The following is a 16298-nucleotide window of genomic DNA, read 5'->3' on the forward strand; positions in this document are numbered from 1 at the left end:
AAATCCCGCTCCTACTTGGTCTCTTGCTTTAAACTCATCTGGGACTTCCCTTGGGACTCCTATAGCATCTATGTATATATGAGGATCGAAGCTTCCTGCTGGGGCACTCCTACGTCTCCTGTTAGGCCTTGGTGTGCTGTTTGTTTCTGGGGTTTCTGTGAAAATATGCAGAGGCATTAGGGCCTTAGCCAGTGCACATTCCCTTGTCAACTGTCCTGTCATCCTACTCCTGATCTTCATGCCTCCGCAGACCTAGTACACGTCTCCCAAAGACTGGGTTTGGTTTTGCACCAGATCTGCTGACACCTCACTATAAGATCCACAGTAACCTGTAAAGTTCCCAAGAGGTTTCCCCGCTCCCTGGTATCGTCCATAACATGTGTAATTGCCAGGATATATGGTGATACCCTCTCCTGGCTTGGGGGTCTTGGTGACTATAGGATACTCCCTCTTCCATTGTTTACACAGGGAATGGTTAGTGGTTGAGTTGGTAAATAGGCTGAGAAAACATGTCTCATGTTCTGGGGGTATGTTTAGGGGTACTGTTCCCAAATGAGGTCTAGCCCCCCCACACACATAACAATTGGTTTTATTGTGTTTCCCTGCACTGTACCTCATCCACTCGAGCCACAGGTTGACATCTGAGAACCCGGTCTCTGCGGCCATAGTGTCCTCGAAGGTAGGGTCTGCTATGGCCACCATGTCCCCTAACTTCTGTATATGGGGCCTCAGGAGGTTAGCTATGGGCTGAGAGGGCTGCCAGTCTAGTGAATTATACATGTCTTTAAGTTGGAATTTCCCTGTCGTTCCTCCTGTGCTCCACACCAACCATGTTCCCAGGACATATGTACTAGCATCTGTAGGGCTGGGATTTTCCATGGTCAGGGTGAATTCCATGCTGTGTCCTGTCCTCCCACTATTTAAACATGTACCTGTCTTTAGTAAGGCCATTCTGTTAAGTAGGGATTTCCCATTTTTATCTTTCTTGTCCAGAGCACTCTGTGGCTTATACCACCAGTCATCCCCTGTATTCCATCCCACAGATCCCCAGTAGTCACATTTGTCGCCACAGTAGTCATCCGTGACACATATGTATGTGGACAACCTGGACCTAGCACCTATGTGGTTGGTGTCCCGATACATGTAACATTGCCAGGCAACTTGAGGGCAGGAGACTATAATGCAGTAGTCAAATACGAAGGCAGCTACATGTGTGTTAAAACAATAATCATAATGAAAAGGATATACAGGATCATGGTTTGGTCCCCTCGGCCTCTTCCTCAGGTACAGGGACCTTCTTGCAGTGGGAGGCGTGTATCCACAAGTTCTTCCCGGCCACCTTGACTGATGTGGCGGTTGTTAGGAGAACCTGGAAAGGACCATCATATCTGGGTTCAAGGGTGTGCTTTCTCACAAACTTCTTTATCATGACCCAGTCACCGGGGACCAGCTTGTGTGTTCCTGTATCTAGCTCAAGATCTGGAATGGAAGAAAATACCTGCGAATGGATATGGGTTAATTCTCGAGATAAAGCAGTCACATAATCGGTCAATACATCAGACTGAAGCTGTAACTGTTGCGGGAAGTAACAACCCAATCTGGGGGCTGAGCCAAACAATATCTCATAGGGTGACAGACCATGGTTTCCCCTTGGAGTGTACCTAACACTTAATAAGGCAATGGGCAGGCTATCTGGCCAACTCATTCCTGTTTCTTGAGACATTTTTAGCATTCTAGACTTTATTGTGCCATTTAATCTTTCCACTTTCCCACTGCTCTGAGGATAGTATGGGGTGTGGAAAGCTAGTGTGACTCCCAAAGCTGTCCATATTTCTTTGGTCACTGAGGCCGTGAAAGCCGGGTTCTGGTCACTCTCTTTAACCTCTGGGACACCATATCTGCACACTTTCTGTTAGAAGTGTTTTTGCCGTGATCTTTGCTGTCATGTTGGTAATGGGATAGCCTTCAGGCCATCTGGAGAACATGCAAATGATAATCAATGCATAATCATATCGGCCACTCTTTGGCATCTGGATGTGGTTGATCTGTATCCTTTAGAAGGGGTACTGGGCCTTTGCTAGATGCTTCAGAGGTACCTTCTTCATTTTTCCCGGGTTGTATTTAGCACAGATGGTGCATGACCTACAGAAGTTGTTGGTAAGTGGGGTAATTCCTGGAGCCAAGTAGTATTTGTTGATCAGAGAGTTAATCAAGGTTTTTGACCGGTGAGAGGCATAGTGGGCCCACTGTACGGGATCCAGGAGCGGCAATAGGAGATTAATCCTGGGAAAGCATGTAGGGACTTTTGACCTTGAGGCAAGGGGATGGCTTTGATTGCAGCAACTCTTTCTTCAGTGAGATGTCGAGTGCCCTGGGAGATGCAGTGACCTAGAAAAACCACCTTCTCTTTGCACCACTGGACCTTTTGCTTTGAGGCCTTGCATCTTTGCTCAGCCAGGTAGTGGAGGAGACTTTCGGAGAAGATTGAGGCGTCTTCAAGGGTATCTGCACAGAGCAGGAGGTCATCTACATACTGGAGGAGTACAATGTCAGGGTGTAATTTTATGCAGGTGTCCAGAATGAGGGCCATTGCTCTGGCAAATTGAGAGAGGGAGTTCTGGGCCCCTTGCGGCATAACAGTCCAGGTATAGCCCTGCCCTCATGGGTGAAAGCGAACGGGAACTTACAACGGGGGTCAAGGGAAACACTGAAGAAAGCATTCACTAGGTCTACTACTGTAAAGTATTTTGCTGTGGGTGGTATTCCTGGCAGCAAGGTGTGTGGGTTGGCCACAATAGGTGTTTCCAGTACTGTAGCTTCGTTCACGGCCCTGAGGTCTTGTACCATTCTGTATTTTTCTGGCTCTCCTTTCGCGGTTTGTTTCTTCACTGGGAACAGTGGCATGTTGCACAGGGTTGTGCAGGGTACCAGAGCTCCATTTGACAGAAGGGCCTCAACTTGCTTTGAAATAGATGCAGCTTGAGCTGGCTTCAAGGGGTACTGTGGCCTTCTGGGCAAGGGGGCCCCAGGCTTCAGCTGCACCATGATTGGTGGCACTTTTAGATGTCCTATATCTTCAGACTCTGTGGACCACAGGCATGTAGGGACTCAATCCAAGACTTCTTTTGGGATTCCAGCTTTACCTTGTGCATCCAAAGATAATAAAAGGGGGATGGAACACAGTGCTGAGGCATCTTCGATGGTTAGTGGTGAGGAGACCAGAACACCACCATTGGATTGGAAAGAAATAGAAGCCTGGAGTCTGGACAAGACATAAGCCCATAACAGATTTAAGGGGCATGTGGATGAGGCATGTGGGTTTTTCCTGGGTGTTCCATCGACCCCCACGCATGTTATATCAATGTCTGATAGGAACGAGGTATCGGGTAGTTCTTCTGCCCTAATCACGGATCTGGCAGCGCCTGTGTCACAAAGGAAAGTGGTAGGATGGCCCTCGATAGGAGGGTTATTTTTGCAAGAGGGCCTCCTGTGTCTCCAGAGGATAAAATGGTAGGGGTAGGTGGCACAGGCTTGCCAGAATCCTAACGGAGAAGGTCTATGTGGTTTGGAGGGGGTGGAGGAGGAGGAGGAGTGTCATGTCTCCGATATTGGACGTTTTCGTGTGGACCACAGTTGAGGCCTGGTTGCCTGTGGGTGAACTTCCGAGTACTTCGTCATTCCCTTCTGAAGTGGCCGGGTCTTCCGCAGTTATAGCAGACACGCGGATTTTGTGTTGGTGGGGGCAGATATGGTGTGTCAGAGGCCATCATGAGAGGAGCTACCTTTTTGTTGCTTTGTGCGGATTCTAGGCCTTTTGCCACTAATAACAATGTTTCAAGGGACAATACTCTGTACTCTGGGCACAAAAGGAGCAGACCCTTCTGGGTTGGTTTTCTGAGACCTGAGACAAATGCGACAGCCAGCATGCGTGTGTGTGCTTTGTTCAGCTTGCTGAAACCCAAATCAGTAAACATTTGTGTTATTCTAGTGTTATTCTAGTGTGAAATTTCTCAACAGATTCACCTGTGCAAAATGTAAGCACATTGTTTCCCTGGAAGCCCAGGTTCTGAATCTGGGGAAGCAACTGTCAGCACTGAGAAGTCCCTCCATACTAAAGGAGAGCCAGGAACGTACACGGCAGGTGCCGGCAGGGGCCAGCACAGAGGCGGGTGGAGACAAAGAGGTGCTGGCACTAGCAAAGAGTAGATGGGTGACAGTCAGGAGGGGTAGAGGGGGAAAAGCCAGGGAGGCCGATCCAGGACTGGAGCATCCCAATAAGTACGCTACTTTGAGTGTCATTGGTGAAACCAGTCAGGGACCAGCACTGCTGGAGATGAGGGACTCTCCTAGCTGCCGGGGGAAGAACTCCTCCAGTGAGAGTGGGGGGGCAGCAAAGGGAAAGGAAAGACAGATTCTGGTGGTAGGGGACTCAATTCTTAGAAGGACAGAGAGGGCAATCTGTAACCAAGACCTGAAGCGCCGAACAGTATGTTGTCTACCGGGCGCTCGGGTTCGGCACATCACGGATCTTGTGGACAGATTACTGGGAGGGGCTGGGGAAGACCCGGCTGTCATGGTGCACGTTGGCACCAATGACAAAGTCAGAGGTAGATGGAGTGTCCTAAAGAACGATTTTAGGGACTTAGGAGCTAAATTGAGGAAAAGGACCTCCAAGGTAGTATTCTCAGGAATACTACCGGTACATCGAGCCACACCAGAAAGGAAGAGGGAGATTAGGGAAGTAAACAAGTGGCTGAAGAGCTGGTGTAGTAAGGAGGGGTTTGGGTTCCTGGAGGACTGGGCCGACTTCTCAGTTGGTAACCGGTACTATAGAAGGGACGGACTGCACCTAAATGAGGAGGGTGCAGATCTGCTGGGAAGGAAGATGGCCAAAAAGTTAGAAGGGTTTTTAAACTAGGCGATGGGAGGGAGGGTCCAGAGGCAGAGATAGCCAGCGCGGAAGATATTCCAGAGGCTAGTATTGGGGGCATTAGTGGTAGGTTAACCAAAGCACAAAAACACAAGGTGAGTATAGTAGCAAGTCCTAGTTGCAATCTCGAAACACCCAATACGAGGACAATATGCGACCGGTCTAAACTATGTGGCATGTTCACCAATGCCAGGAGCATGGCGGACAAGATGGGTGAACTAGAGATACTGTTGTACGAGGAGGATTTGGATTTTGTGGGAATTTCAGAGACCTGGTTCAACAGCTCTCATGATTGGCTGGCAAACATTCAAGGGTATACCCTATACCGCAAGGATAGAGAGGGTAAAAAAGGGGGAGGGGTATGCCTATATATCAAGAATAATGTACAAGTGAATGTGAGAGATGACATCACTGAGGGAGCTAGAGAGGAGGTGGAATCCTTATGGGTAGAGCTCCAAAGGGATAAAGCTAAGGGGAAAATAATACTGGGAGTATGCTATAGGCCCCCAAACCTGAGGGAGGAAGTGGAGACGGATCTCCTATCACAAATTGGATTAGCAGCAAGAATGGGAAGTGTTATCATAATGGGGGATTTTAATTATCCAGACATAGACTGGGCGGAGGGAACCGCACATTCATTTAAGGCTCGCCAGTTCCTTAATGTCTTGCAGGACAATTTTATGGGTCAGATGGTAGACGCACCAACTAGAAATAAAACATTACTGGATCTACTGATTACCAACAATACAGACCTGATCACGGATGTGGAAATGCGGGGCAATTTAGGTAACAGTGATCACAGGTCAATTAGTTTCAGTATAAATCACACAAATAGGAAACATAAAGGGAATACAAAGACACTGAATTTCAAAAGAGCCAACTTCCCTAAACTACAAACCTTGCTAAAAGGCATAAACTGGGATAAAATATTAGAAACAAAGAATACGGAGGAGAGATGGGTTTGCTTTAAGAGCATATTAAATAAGGGCATTAGCCAATGTATCCCATTGGGTAATAAATTTAAAAGAGCGAACAAAAGTCCTGGATGGCTTAACTCCAATGTAAAAATGCATATAAAAGCAAAGGAGAAGGCCTTCAAAAAATACAAGGTTGAGGGATCATCCTCAGCATTCAGACTTTATAAAGAATGCAATAAGAAATGTAAGCGTGCAATTAGGACAGCTAAGATAGAACATGAAAGACACATAGCGGAGGAGAGCAAAAAAAATCCCAAGAAATTCTTTAAGTATGTAAACAGTAAAAAAGGGAGGACAGACCATATTGGCCCCATAAAGAATGAGGAAGGACATCTGGTTACAAAGGATGGGGAGATGGCGAAGGTATTGAATTTATTCTTCTCCTCAGTCTTCACGAGTGAATCGGGGGGCTTCAGTAACCAAAACTGCAGTGTTTATCCTCATGACACAACACAGGAAGCACCTACATGGTTAACAGAGGACGGAATTAAAATTAGACTTGAGAAACTTAACATTAATAAATCACCGGGACCAGATGGCTTGCATCCGAGGGTACTTAGGGAACTCAGTCAAGTGATTGCCAGACCGTTGTTCCTAATTTTTACAGATAGTCTACTGACTGGAATGGTACCAGCTGATTGGAGAAAAGCCAATGTAGCACCTATATTTAAAAAGGGCCCAAAATACATCCCTGGGAATTACAGACCAGTTAGTCTAACATCGATAGTATGTAAACTCTTGGAGGGGATGATAAGGGACTATATACAGGATTTTAGTAATACGTACGATATCATTAGCAGTAATCAGCATGGATTCATGAAGAATCGTTCTTGCCAAACCAATCTATTAACCTTCTATGAGGAGGTGAGTTGCCATCTAGATAAAGGAAGGCCTGTAGACGTGGTGTATCTGGATTTTGCAAAAGCATTTGACACAGTTCCCCATAAACGTTTACTGTACAAAATAAGGTCTGTTGGCATGGACCATAGGGTGAGTACATGGATTGAAAACTGGCTACAAGGGCGAGTTCAGAGGGTGGTGATAAATGGGGAGTACTCAGAATGGTCAGGGGTGGGTAGTGGGGTGCCCCAGGGTTCTGTGCTGGGACCAATCCTATTTAATTTGTTCATAAACGATCTGGAGGATGGGATAAACAGTTCAATCTCTGTATTTGCAGACGATACTAAGCTAAGCAGGGCAATAACTTCTCCGCAGGACGTGGAAACCTTGCAAAAAGACCTGAACAAATTAATGGGGTGGGCGACTACATGGCAAATGAGGTTCAATGTAGAAAAATGTAAAATAATGCATTTGGGTGGCAAAAATATGAATGCATTCTATACGCTGGGGGGAGAACCTCTGGGGGAATCTAGGATGGAAAAGGACCTGGGGGTCCTAGTGGATGATAGGCTCAGCAATGGCAGGCAATGCCAAGCTGCTGCTAACAAAGCAAACAGAATATTGGCATGCATTAAAAGGGGGATCAACTCCAGAGATAAAACGATAATTCTCCCGCTCTACAAGACTCTGGTCCGGCCGCACCTAGAGTATGCGGTCCAGTTCTGGGCACCAGTCCTCAGGAAGGATGTAATGGAAATGGAGCGAGTTCAAAGAAGGGCAACAAAGCTAATAAAGGGTCTGGAGGATCTTAGTTATGAGGAAAGGTTGCGAGCACTGAACTTATTCTCTCTGGAGAAGAGACGCTTGAGAGGGGATATGATTTCAATTTACAAATACCGGACTGGTGACCCCTCAATAGGGATAAAACTTTTTCGCAGAAGAGAGTTTACCAAGACTCGTGGCCACTCATTAAAATTAGAAGAAAAGAGGTTTAATCTTAAACTACGTAGAGGGTTCTTTACTGTAAGAGCGGCAAGGATGTGGAATTCCCTTCCACAGGCGGTGGTCTCAGCGGGGAGCATTGATAGCTTCAAGAAACTATTAGATAAGCACCTGAATGACCACAACATACAGGGATATACAATGCAATACTGACACATAATCACACACATAGGTTGGACTTGATGGACTTGTGTCTTTTTTCAACCTCACCTACTATGTAACTATATGTAACTATGTAACCTTTGTCCTGTGTAACCTATTGTATACTAGTCGCCTGGTCTGCCAAGCATTCTTGAGCCCATTTTTTAAATTGGGCCACGAAGTCACATCCTGAATCATAGCTATTGTCACTATAATATTCATCAAAGCATTGCTCCATCACTGGCCAGTAAGCATCCCCTGCCGTTATCTCGCACAGGCTCACCAAATCCCTCCACATGGCCGCGTATGTCTTTTGAATTTGGGCGATCCTTCTGTAAAATGGCATGGGTTGCTTTTTAGGGTTCTGTAGGCTCATGACAAGAGATGCAGCCTGAGAGAGGGTGAAAGTTATGTGCATCAGGGGAGCCCCTTGTGCCGCAGTTATTCCCCTAGGTGCTCCCCCTGTGTTCTGTGGTGGTACGTATCTGAGGTCTTGATGGACCCTTGGTCCATATCCTGGGTGGTACGGAGTCCTGGGCGGTGGCTGTTGAGTGTGTGTTTCGAACTGTGAGGGGCGTAGGAGGGGTCTACCAAATGGGTTGCCAAACATTGACGTGAAGGAATCCGTTATTCCCCCAGCTTGTGAGTCATACTGCTGGAATGTGACATTCCATTGGGGTGGGATCGTAGTTGTCCTGGCATGCGTGTCAGGCAGGGCTTCGGGCACCACGACAGGGTTGGCATGACACTGGTCGGGGCTTTGATGGGAGGGACCGGGCTGAGTCTCACGTGTCTGTGCAGGACCGGTTACTTGAGTCTCACGTGTTTTGTGATTAGGGCTCTGTGAGGTCACCTCGCTTTCCTGGCTATCCCCATCAGAGAAAGAACCCATCATTAATGGGGTAGGTTGGGCCTTATAATATGTTCCGTAGGATTGGTCTATCACCGGATACATGTGGGTGGGTTTTGGTAAGGGGGGTTCAGATGGTGTCAGGCATGTGTGGTGGCAACCAGATGAGGATTACAAAGACAAGTGTGCCTTGCCTACATTCAAGCATGGTGGAGGTTCGGGGGGATGAGGTGGAGGTGTCAGTGGGGAGGTGTCACTGTGCACAGGGGAAGGGGCAGTGCCAGAGGGACAGTACCCACTTCCTGAGGACCGGATGCCACCATAGGGCGGTGGCTGGCTGGTTGTCTTGGATTTTGACCCCTTTTCTGTTTTTTTATACACATATACAATACAACCATTTCGATTTGTTTCCTGTTCCGTCCACCCTTCTTCAAGAATAGCTTTTGCAACTTTAAACCAAGCGTCTGCTGTACGCAGCAGCCTGTGGTCCGACACAAAAGGATATGCCATTCATCTGGCTCTAGCCGTCCACCCAAATGCATAGTGACCCCACACACTTTTGCCAATTTCTTCCCTTTTTGACAGCATCTTCTCCTTTTCTCGCTCTAGTACTAAGCCAAACTACCCTCTTTGGGTCTCTCTAACTTCTGCCCCATCATTAGCTACTGGAGAGTTTATGTGCCCGGGCTCAGGATTTATATGATGGTTTTATGAAGCTGTCTTGGACTCAAGGGTCCGACAATTCTTCTAACCGTCTCCTGTCCCTCTTTCAGACCACTCTCCGATATATAAGGCTGCCTTATCACTTTCTGTCTTGATGATTGGGATATTTATGTGTCTGCTCAGGATTTTAGACGGGTCACAAGGTTGCCGTGGATTCTGAAAGGGTCTGGCAAATCCTCTATTCGTCACCTGGTACCGGTTCAGACTATATCACAATCTCAAGTTAACGAGGACAAAATGGATAGAGAGAGAGAGAGAGAGAGAGAGAGAGAAAGGAACGTCTACTGTGTTCGACTGCCACGCAAGCCACCTCCTTGTGTGCGTCTTCCCAAAAACGTAGACTAGTCACAGTCTTGCCCACCCAAGGTGGCTGCAAGTAGGGGAGCGAGTAATATGTGACCACTTATTACTCTCAACAAGACATAACCAATAAAATGAAGTTCAGTGTACCACTTCAAATGTCATTTACATTTCCCAAAACATTTGTAGCCAGTCTCACTGATTCTCCCCTTCTTTAACTGACTCCAAACCATCTCCTGATAGAACCGAACATTAGGGGACAAGCTGCACATGCTCAGTTTGGTGTGTATTGCTAGAGATTTTTTTTTCTTGGGAGGATGCACGTGATCAGCACAGAGCTAATCAGCACTGTCCAGACAGAGGATCGGGGAAAATGAAAACTTATCCTACAAGCTTTAACCAGACACTGATACAAGTCACAAGAATGCTATATACTGCTGATGAGAAAAGGTATTTTGAAGTTTATATTTAATAAAACTGTTGCATTTCCATCCCAAGGGGAATTGAAGGGAAACCTCTCTAATGGAGCTCTCAGTAGCAGTAGAAACTGAAAGGGGTCCTAACCTTTCACCATTTTATCCAAATCTAGAAAATGTATGGGTATAAATACAGTCTGCACAATGGAAAACAACTTTTAAAAATCTTATTTTAGTTAAATACAATTACAATATTCTACTGATTGGTGCATGCATGCCCCGTATTTGCTTTGCTTGAGTGTATTTTGTGCCTGCATAAAGGTTCCTCTTTCGTTCTTGAGACCTAAGGCACATACTCATATAACACAAATAAACTAGAGTTAACCTGGGTATAGATTAATCGAAATTTGGCTGGTTCAGCAGGGATTGGATGAATTTCAATTTATCTATGGCTGATCCTGAGAAGTCAATCCAAAACTTCTCTCAAACCAGCTTGTTGGAAAATTTTCCTTTGATCAATGGAGGATTACTCATTGCTGCTGAGACGGCTAACATCTTCCCCCGGTCTTCCTTCCTCAATGAGTGGCCTGGAGTACGATGACGTCAGTCCCGTGCATGTGTGTGGGAGCCGCCATTTATGGCACAGGCTCTGAAGGTCCAGCACTGTTTGCCAGACCTTCAGAGCACATGCGCCAGGGACGTCACCAGCTGCATGCACTCTGAATATCTCCTAAACAGTGCAAGTTTAGGAGATATTTATTTATTAGGCTTACCTGTAGGTATAGGAAACAGAGTTTACTACCACTTTAACAGATTAGCCCAAAGATATATGACGTGCCGCGAAGAGCAGGATACAATAGGAGGGCAAGTTTCTTCACATCACCATATAATACAGTAATATTTCCGCACATTTCATTTGCTGTAATTGCTTTTTAAATAAAAGGTTCACTTAGTGTTGTGATTCCCACTATACTTAAAGTGTATAACAATAAACTTCTCTTAGACCCCCTTTCACACTAGAGGCCTTTTTCAGGCACTTTAGCGCTAAAAATAGCGCCTGTAAAGCTCCTGAAAAAAGCCTCAGCTGCAATCTATGTGTGAAAGCACAAGTGCTTTCACACTGGGGCGCTGCGCTGGCAGGACGTCAAAATACACCACTCCTAAAGCGCCCCTGTCCATTGAAATCAATGGGCAGCGCTGCAAATTGCAGGTGGTTTTAACCCTTTTTTGGCCACTAGCGGGGGTTAAAAGTGCCCAGCTAGCAGCCGAAAAACGCTGCAAAAACGACGGTAAAGCGCCGCTAAAAATAACAGCATTTTTCCGCCGACGCCCGGGTGCTGCCAGTGTGAAAGTGCCCTTAATTGCTTCCTTTTAGTTTGTTAAATATACATTTAGAAGCATTTTTCTGTATTGTTTCAAGTGCAAAACAATGTGTTGATCTTGTCAGAAATTCAGAGCTGCCCTGTGTCCTCTGAACACTTCCTGTGTCAACAAAAAGAGCCTTTTCAACCTACCTAATTCTTATTATCTACATTCAAACAGTTAGCCTTTACGTTGTGCAGATCAGAGAGTGGCAGGGTGACTCAATTAGTAAAAGACAGTGGGAGAGTTGCCACCTCTCGGTCCACAAAAAGTGTGATGTCAGTCAACAAAAGTGAGTGCATTTATGACAGAACAACAGGTATTTTTCTGTACTTGCAGAGTCTTTAAAGGGATAAACAATAGGTAAATATGCATGTACTGCATAGATGTACTGCATAATTTTATTTTTGCCTTGACATACATTTTAATGTTTCTTTCCTCTTGTGCACTGTTTTTAACTGCTTACCATGATTCGACCAATATCATTATCTTCTTGTACACTGTTGGTTTAAACATTGTGAAATATTACAGGCCTGAATGTTATATGTTTATTTTAGTTTATTTAGTATTTATTAATACTAAATGTAAATTATTGTTTAGGCTACAACCTAAATTATTATTATTAATAATAATAGTAGTAGTAGTAGTAGTAGTAACAGTAGTAGTATAATTATTTTATTTGAACTCTTTCTTTGTAGGGAGAATCTGGTCCTACTGGTCCAATGGGTACCAACGGCCCTTCGGTAAGTCAGCACTCAGTATGAATGCCATGAACTTAACAACTTCTTTTATTTTTTATTAAAGCTGCACTCAAGTACTAATCAGCATTAATATTATAGTTATGGTTAGTTTTCAAGCACTGACACTGACCTTTTCTCTGCAGCACTTAGCATAAAATAATATAGCATAAAAAATTTTTAGTTCAGCAACAGTCCTATCCAAACCCACAGAACTTGCAGATCTGGATGTACAAAGATGGTAGAAACGTACCTTCAGAAAAACTCACAATGCATGTAATAGCAGCCAAATATTGACTCAGATGGTAAATAGTTACAGTATGTTACCAACATATGTCTGCTTTTTTGTTTAACTTTTGTATTACAATAAAATATATAAAAAAATGTCAAAGATATAAGTATAGTTATGGTCCTCTCTGTTACCAAAAATCTGATAGTTTACTAAGATGCTCAGAAATTTGGCATCCCTGTTGATACCAACTCCACAAAAGTTGAATGAAGAAGCAAAGGAGCAGGATAGACAATTGTCAGCTGAACAGCAACTGCTTCCTATCAGATGGTCTGTATGTTGTTATGTGTAAAGCACTTCAAGTTGTCTATTTTGCATAAACAACATTTTTAAATCCCCCCACCACCTCTATATAGCCAACCTATTAAAATATATCTAAAAAACTAAAATCTTTAGCATGTTAATCTCAAAAGTTGATTCCAATTAAAAAAATCTGCAGCTCAATAAATGTATACTTGGTTATCCAGTCACAAAGGTCCCTGTTTAGGCACTTCCTGTTATGGGGTGGCAAGTGCCTACCAGTAATGCTCCTGTGTTGTCACCTTATAACATGCCCTCCTATTTAAACGTAAAAGTGGCCCTGCCACATTTGCACGGGCATGGGCCACTGTTGCCACTTTCAGAGAGCCGGTTAAGAACAATGATGTATGATATATATTTTATACTAACCACTTGCTTACTGGGCACTTAAACCCCCCTCCTGTCCAGACCAATTTTCAGCTTTTGGTGCTCTCACATTTTGAATGACAATTACTCAGTCATGCAACACTGTACTCAAATGATTTTTTTGTCCTTTTTTCCATACAAATAGAGCTTTCTTTTGGTGGCATTTGATCACCTCTGGGCTTTTTATTTTTTGCGCTATAAATGAAAAAAGACCAAACATTTTGAAAAAAAACAAATTTTCTTCATTTCTGTGATAATATTTTGCAAATTAGTAATTTTTCTTCATAAATTTTGGCCACAATTTATACTGCTACATATCTATGGTAAAAATAACCCAAAATTTGTGGAAATTATTTGGTCTGTCTGAAAGTTTTAGAGTCTACAAGCTATGGTGCAAATCATAAAAAATGTATCACATCTGATGTACTGGTGGCCTATCTCATTTCTTGAGACCCTGTACAAATGTCCCCCAAATGACCCCTTTGTGGAAAGTAGACATTTCGAGGTATTTAGTAAGAGGCATGGTGAGTTATTTGAAGTTGTAATTTTTTCCCACAATTCTTTGCAATATTAAGATTTTTATTTTTTTATTTTTATTTTTTCACAAAATTGTCATTGTAATAGCTTATTTCTCTCACATGGCATGTGCATACCACAAATGACACCCCAAAATACATTCTGCTACTCCTCCTGAGTATAACGATACCACATGTGGGACTTTTTCACTTCCTGGACACATACAGAGGTCCAACATTCAGGCAGCACCATCAGGTGTTCTAGAAGCATAAATTACACATCTCATTTCTCAACCATCTATTACACTTTTGAAGGCCCTAGAGCACCAGGACAATGGAAACACCCACAAAATGACCCCATTTTGGAAACCTAACACCCCAACATATAATCTATGAGGCAAATAAAAGAGGAAACCACCGCGCTATATACTATACACAATTAACACAATCAAGTAAGTAAATAAGGAACAATTGAAAAAAGAGCAGCCGCTTAAAGGTGAGATACACACACTACAAATTAAATAAACAAAAGAAGCAGCGCTATAAATCAAATATGTGATACTAAACCACAATTAGTGATTAATGGTATATAAAGTTCATGTACAATCAAGTGACACAGTAAAGTTCAATCAGTGAATGGAAGTCTTCAAAGGTGCAATGGATGAGAAACCAGACAACTGGGTCCCTTGTTAGGCAAACACAGATGGGACTGGATATACCTTCACCACACCACAGTGTTATGAATAAAATGGACGCTTACCAAATGGCAAGCTTGAAAAAGCTTGTGACCTTAACCCGGTCGGGGCCTTTTCTGAGATGGAAACACCTTTAGACCACTCTTCAGACCGTGGATGGCTCACTATCCTCCACATAAGGAAACCAGGATACAGGGAATACTATACTCCTATCTTGGAGTTGTTCTCACAAACATATTCCATTCAGACAGGATACCATGCATCCCTGAACCTATAGTCATTCCACATGAATGGCTCTGTAAGTATGATTTGGGCCCATCTTTATCTCAATCCACAATTTGGAGAAGCAAGTATTTATTTATTTCGTTAAGCCACGGGGAAACATTCCAATGTCAAACAGTGTGCCTAGGATACACAGCATTCCCGGGAATCCAACAAGAAGGATAGACACTTTACCCTCTATAATGAAGAATCCAATGGAATATGTTTGTGAGAACAACTCTAAGATAGGAGTATAGTATTCCCTGTATCCTGGTTTCCTTATGTGGAGGATAGTGAGCCATCCACGGTCTGAAGAGTGGTCTAAAGGTGTTTCCATCTCAGAAAAGGCCCCGACCGGGTTAAGGTCACAAGCTTTTTCAAGCTTGCCATTTGGTAAGCGTCCATTTTATTCATAACACTGTGGTGTGGTGAAGGTATATCCAGTCCCATCTGTGTTTGCCTAACAAGGGACCCAGTTGTCTGGTTTCTCATCCATTGCACCTTTGAAGACTTCCATTCACTGATTGAACTTTACTGTGTCACTTGATTGTACATGAACTTTATATACCATTAATCACTAATTGTGGTTTAGTATCACATATTTGATTTATAGCGCTGCTTCTTTTGTTTATATAATCTATGAGGCATAATGAGTCTTTTGAATGGTTCATTTTTTTCCAGAAGTTTTTGGAAAATGTGGAAAAAAATGAAAACGCATTTTTTTTTACACAAAGTTGTCCGTTTAAAGGATATCTCCAACACATATCATTTAGATAGCAAAAATGACACCCCAAAATACATTCTGCTACTCCTTCTGAGTTTTACGATACCACATGTGTGGGACTTTTTCACAGCCTGGCCACATACAGAGATCCAACATGCAAGGAACACATAGCATGCACATACCAAGAATTACACCCCAAAATACATTATGCTGAGCAAAGCGGCATAAACAAAAGATTACCTGTGGTTGTAGTAGCACAGTTGTACACAGGAGGATAGCACTGGTCCAGGCAGCAGGCAGGGACTAAGTCAGCATTGGCAAACACAATTGTCCAGGCAGCAGGCAGGGATACTGTCCATATACAGTCCAGGGTCAGTGCAGGCAGAGATATTGTCAGAAGTGCCAAAAATATTGGTCCTGGTAGTAGGCAGGAACATGTGGTGTGGTCAGTTCAACAGGCAGAGACATAATGGCAATAAGTCCTACAGGCAGCAGGCAGAAGTAGGGCCTCGTTCAGGACAGAATGGAGACAGGGGTAGAGGCTTCTCCTACCCAAATCTCTTTGAAGCCTCCTAGTCTCCAGATCCTAATCTAGGAAAGAGAAAACAAAAAAAATTGTTTTCTTCATCCAGAAAAACAATTCTGGAGCCCCTCACATATGTGAGAACCCTGTGTTGAATCCCACTAGTCCAGTAGCAGGGTACAAGATCAGTCCATGAGGCAGGCAAGAGGCATGGTCAAACAGTCCAAGGTCAGTTCCAGATCAGGCAGAGGTATGTACAGAATCGTTAGGCAGAAGCATGGTCAAATAACAGTCCAGGGTCAGTTCCAGATCAGGCAGAGGTATGTACAGAATCGGTAGGCAGAAAC

The 16298-nt window shown here is 44.0% G+C and overlaps 1 protein-coding gene across 1 annotated transcript in view; it reads left to right on the plus strand.

The window, feature by feature from the left end:
• COL5A2 (collagen type V alpha 2 chain) overlaps positions 1–16298 on the plus strand; it is a 300803-nt gene that overhangs the window by 192087 nt on the left and 92418 nt on the right. The window contains exon 15 of the mRNA XM_073633213.1: positions 12240–12284. Coding sequence (XP_073489314.1) covers positions 12240–12284 — 45 coding nt within the window. The remainder of the gene's footprint in view (positions 1–12239; positions 12285–16298) is intronic.

Source organism: Aquarana catesbeiana, linkage group LG06 (genome assembly GCF_042186555.1).
Source record: "Aquarana catesbeiana isolate 2022-GZ linkage group LG06, ASM4218655v1, whole genome shotgun sequence".
Taxonomy (NCBI): domain Eukaryota; kingdom Metazoa; phylum Chordata; class Amphibia; order Anura; family Ranidae; genus Aquarana; species Aquarana catesbeiana.